The 5,333-nt window shown below is 34.8% G+C and overlaps 1 protein-coding gene across 1 annotated transcript in view; it reads left to right on the top strand.

Moving 5' to 3' along the window:
* The window catches only part of LOC106468165 (protein Wnt-7a-like), an 85,619-nt gene extending 82,329 nt beyond the window's left edge, over window positions 1-3,290 (top strand). Inside the window, exon 4 of the mRNA XM_022396467.1 lies at window positions 2,950-3,290. Coding sequence (XP_022252175.1) covers window positions 2,950-3,290 — 341 coding nt within the window. The remainder of the gene's footprint in view (window positions 1-2,949) is intronic.
* The last annotated feature ends 2,043 nt before the right edge of the window (window positions 3,291-5,333 follow it).

Genomic DNA, 5,333 nt, shown 5'->3' on the forward strand with positions numbered 1-5,333 from the left:
AGTAACGTAAAAAATAATAATGTCGGTAGACTGCTAAGTAACGTAAAAATAATAATAATGTCGGTAGACTGGTAAGTAACGTAAAAAATAATAATAACGTCGGTAGACTGGTAAGTAACGTAAAAATAAAATAATAATAATGTCGGTAGACTGGTAAGTAACGTAAAAATAATAATAATGTCGGTAGACTGGTAAGTAACGTAAAAAATAATAACAATAACGTCGATAGACTGGTAAGTAACGTTTTTACGTTACTTACCAGTCTACCGACATTATTATTATTACCAGTCTACCGACATTATTATTATTATAAGTAACGTAAAAAATAATAATAAAGAGTTCACTAAAACATCAAAAACTTAATAATGATCGTTTCTCCTGATGTTTTCCAGAAAAGCCTTTCTAAAAATAAAGTGCGATAGAACCATGAATTATAGAAATTAAAAAAAAACACTTTGAAAATAGGTACACTATCTGTGAATTCCAAGCTTTTAGAGTTAACACACAGGTTGATTACATTACACATTACATAGTATCGGGAAGCTATAATGCGCCAATATTTATAAAATTAATATCGCGTCGTACTAATGATCTGCACGATACACTTCCGCTCTGGTAAATAAATCCACAAATCACTTCGAAGAAAACCATCGTCATCATTAGTAGTTTATATGATTACTAAGTCTATCTATTAATTACCAACTAGTTTTATCTCACGTTTCAGCTGCTAATCTGCAGTCATCTTCGGGGAAGTCCTGAAAAGGACTATTTTTTGGGGGTTGGTAGTGATTGGGATTCAATCCTGGGTCTTCGTGATGGGTTTCCGGTGTGATATCCAGTTACCTGTTATTAGTTAATGATAAGACTTGCGTGATACTTGTCCATGGTGGCATATTATCCTATTATGATAGTAAATTTAAAATATTAATTTATAAGCCCAAAGAATTGGTTTTATTTTATTTTTTGGGGGGGGTAATATTACATGTTAAGACAGACCCGTGTTCTGTCAAAACATCCGGTATGTTTTACTCAAAATATAACCACTGCATTGCGTTTATAAATCGTCGTTTGTCAATTTACTATTAGACTTAGATGATCGTACAGGCTATTAACCATGGCAACGGTTGCTCTCCAATCGCCACCACCTTACCGGAAGTACTTAAATTATAAAGTTAATAAACATCGCCACATTGGCGTAACATAAAGTCGCAGAAATATAGCAGCTGGGATTGGGTGATGTTGTGTGAGTCGTAAAGAGATTTAGAAGTAAAGTAAGGAAGCAGTTTGATCAACTCCAACTGATCGTGTGTATTCTGATCTTCCTAAATATCCTTATCTAGATTATCAGATTTTATACTTAGAGATCAGTCAGTTCCTTATGTGCAACATGGCATTACGTAGTTAATTTAAGATTACGCTTTCTTTCCGTAAGCTGCTGCGCAAAACATACTGTTAAGGCTTAGAGATCAGTGGAAGTGTACATTTCTTATTCACTGATACATTCTGATTCGCTTGGACAAACTAGGTGTAAAAGAGGTGAAAAATGTATCAGTCGATACATCTTGTTTATATGGGTGGTTTAATTTGTTTGTTTGTATGTCAAATTTCGCGCAAAGCTACTCAAGGGTTATCGATGCTAGCCGCCCCTAATTTAACAGTGATAAACTAGAGGGAAGGCAGTTAGTCAACACCAATCACCTCCAACTTTTAGGCTACTTTTTTTACCAACGAATAGTGGGATTTACCATCATATTATAACGCTACCGCGGCTGAAAGGGCGAACATGTTCGATGACGTGATTTGATCCCGCGATCCATAGATTGCGAGTCGAACGTCCTAATCACCAGGCCATGATAGCCCCTACGTGTGAATTACTGATATGTTATTCTTATTTTCAGTGTTTGCTGTATTAGGTTTCCATAGTTTCTACCATTGTTTATTGATCCACGATCCAACAGCATCTGTTGATAGGTAGTAAGCCTGTCACCAACGGTTATTCAACTTAGAATCTAAGAGCCACAAGTTAAATAGTTTGTACTAAATGTACACGCCAATTTAAATACTTTTAGATGGTGGCGACACCTACATGAGAGTTGAGATTTTCAAGTTTTTCTTATCTTTTAATTTTGTAATTTTACCGATAAAAATGCACAAAACAATGGTAATTCTGCTAGTAAAGAACGTCAGGACCTGGACTTCAGGAAAAGCAGATATATATATATATATATATATGCTTAAAGGTCAAATTAAAGGACAAGCTCAGCAGAAGACATTTCATTTCACTATTTTATCCAGTTTCTCGTTTAACAACTGTAGTGTAACTACTTACGCATGTATTCTTTTTAAGTATGACGTTACATTGCACCATATAGACATCTTTCGTTAAAAAACAGCCAACTACCTCAGTGTATTTTGTGTTAAATACAGGAAACCTCCCCAGTGGATATTGTGTTAAATACAGCGAATCCCCAGCTGATTTATTGTTAAATAAAGGGAACATCTCTAGCGGATTTCGTGTTAAATACAGCGAATTTATCGTTTTCTAAAATCACCTTAGGAGGTTTAAATGTCCTTCAATATCGTTTAGTTTTTAAACTCCTCAAAATTTTTTAATTATTAACCTCCTGGTGATTTTTATAGGAACCTTTTTTATCTTATCACTACATTTGATCAACCGTATGAAAATATACCTAAACTTGAGTGAAGCATTTGGAGAGATACCAAACAAATGAACCGTGTTTCTTACTAATCGCAGATAGATCACAAACAAAAGAAAGAGAATAATGAATCTTGCTTCTCACTAAGAGGAGATGATCACCAAAACCAAGCAGAACAAGTGAATCCTGCTGCTTACTAACAGTTGATAACCACCAAAACCAGACAGGCTTACTAACAACAGATGACCACCAAAACAAGAGATAACAACTGAACTTGGTTTCTTATTAACAGGAGATAGACCACCAAAACCAGACAGAACAATTGAACTTGACTTCTTATTAACAGGATATAGACCACTAAAACCAGACAGAACAACTGAACTTGGCTTCTTATTAACAGGAGATAGACCATTAAAACCAGACAGAACAACTGAATCTAGGTTTTTATTAACAGGAGATAGACCACTAAAACCAGACAGAACAATTGAACATGACTTCTTATTAACGGGAGATAGACCATCAAAACCAGAGAGAAGAAGAGAACTTGGCTTCTTACTAACAGAAGATAGACAACCAAAACAAGAAAGAACAAGTGAAGCTGACTTGTTAACAATATGTCCAAGGATACAATAGCTGATTGATATTATAAGTGTTTGAAGTGGCTTAAAGTAACAACAAACTAAAATCAGATGTATTACTACAGTGAACACGAGGTAACTTTAACAATTCATTCTGAAACTACTTACTTCAATCAATGATCTATATATTTCAATTAATTCTTTAAAAACGCGAGAAAAACCGGACACAATAAGAAGTAAAAAACGGCTGTCTGGTTTTATGTGTTATCTTTATGAATTTTATACTGTTGTAACTTTAAGTATGGATGTGTTAGGTCAACTATCGTGACCTAAAAGTCTTTTATTTATTGTGCGTTAGTAACAGAGCAGCCCCCTTGTACAATATAATTCTTGCTACCTCTTCCCCCTCCTCAAACTCTCCTGCAATTTCTAGATGTATATCTAAGTCAATTTTATTTTCTTAGTAATTTCTTGCTAAGTATTTTTCTTACCTGTTGTCATTAGTATCACATGAATATGTATATTTGCACCGTATTGTAGTGGCAACAATTAACGCATGCGCAGTAAGTGAGACTGTAATGATGGGATTTGTTCCTCATAGACAGGTTTTTAATGTCTCTTCTCAGTGCCTTGGAGGCTTAAAAATATACACACACATGTTTCGGTGGTTTTTGCAGAACAAATGGTGTTAAGCCTAAAGATTATTTTAATAGTAGTAGCTCAGACAACCTTTTCCCGAGATTACTGACAGGAATGAGGTGACGAATCATCAGTTTTGGCTTAATCTATCTGTTATCTTTATTTTAGGCCTCAGTTTTGAATAGTCGGATAATATATTGTTATACATCAGACCTAATTGTGATCTATTTTAATAACTAAAGAACCTTTTACGTCAGTTTCGTGCTTCCTGGCTTATTAAAACCACCTAGATGGAATGTCAGGGAACAAAGTAACGTTGTGTGGTCTCCTGACCTAACCCTAGCTACGCCACCACACGGGCGGTGCTAGGATGATATTGAAGAGTTTTGCAGAGAGCCTGAATATACACGTAATTAAAGCTATCAAGGAAGGTTTTATGGTAACGGTAATCGCTGGTAATTAAGCCGCCAAGAGTGTATAGTGCTGAAGAAAGACAACTAGAGATCACGTGACAAGGAAATAGTGACGGCCGGACTGGTTTAAATATTCATTGGTTGTTGTGGGAGTCCAGGGAGGCCACACAAGCAGCACCTCACAAGAGCAATCCTTTACCGAATACTTGAAATTCCTTTGCTATTTTAAATTCACGGATATTGTACTTAGAGCATTAAAGCGTTTTAACTTTTATTTTAAGTTGTATCAGTTACGGACTTTTTTATTATTATTATTACTGTAAGCTATTAATAGTTAGTTAAATCTTCAGGTGGCGGTATAATACTAAGAATCTGATTCGACAATTTTGTTTGAAAACTGAAAGGCATGAGCCATATATTTATCTATTTAGCAAGTCAACATCATTAAAGCTGTATGAAACACAACTCTCACAAACTAAAGATAAGCTCTAGAAGAAGCAAATAAAAAACAAAAAAAGTCGTGTCAGTCAAACCAATTCAAATATGCAAACGTGTCAATTCTGACGAAGAAAACCTTAAATTAGTAAAGATAAAATACTAACATTTTAAGCAAGAACTCCATAAATAAACCCAAAGATTCTTGATGTTTTTCTCTTTTAAAAAATCGTTTAGAGTATTAATTCAAAAATATAAATACATTTAATTCTTGTCACATCGCTTACTGTTTTAAGTTTTAAAGCTATATTCTAGTGTACATAACATTTTTTCAGTAGGGTCAGCGGTAAGTTTACAGACTTACAACACATCTGTGGCTCGAGTCCTCGCGGGGGGGGGGGGGGCAAAGCTTAGCTATAATATGGCTTTGAGCCAAACAAAAACAACACTTTACGTAATCTGTTTTAATCTTTAAACATATCTCTGATACTGAAGATCCAACTACTTAGTGTGCATAGAAGTGTTTTTCAAAATCAACCCACTTGGAAATATGTAGTAACAAGCAAAAGTACCCGTCCCCAGTGACGAGAAAACTTTAAGTTAATCTATCA

This window comes from Limulus polyphemus, unplaced genomic scaffold (assembly GCF_000517525.1).
Source record: "Limulus polyphemus unplaced genomic scaffold, Limulus_polyphemus-2.1.2 Scaffold2898, whole genome shotgun sequence".
Classification (NCBI taxonomy): domain Eukaryota; kingdom Metazoa; phylum Arthropoda; class Merostomata; order Xiphosura; family Limulidae; genus Limulus; species Limulus polyphemus.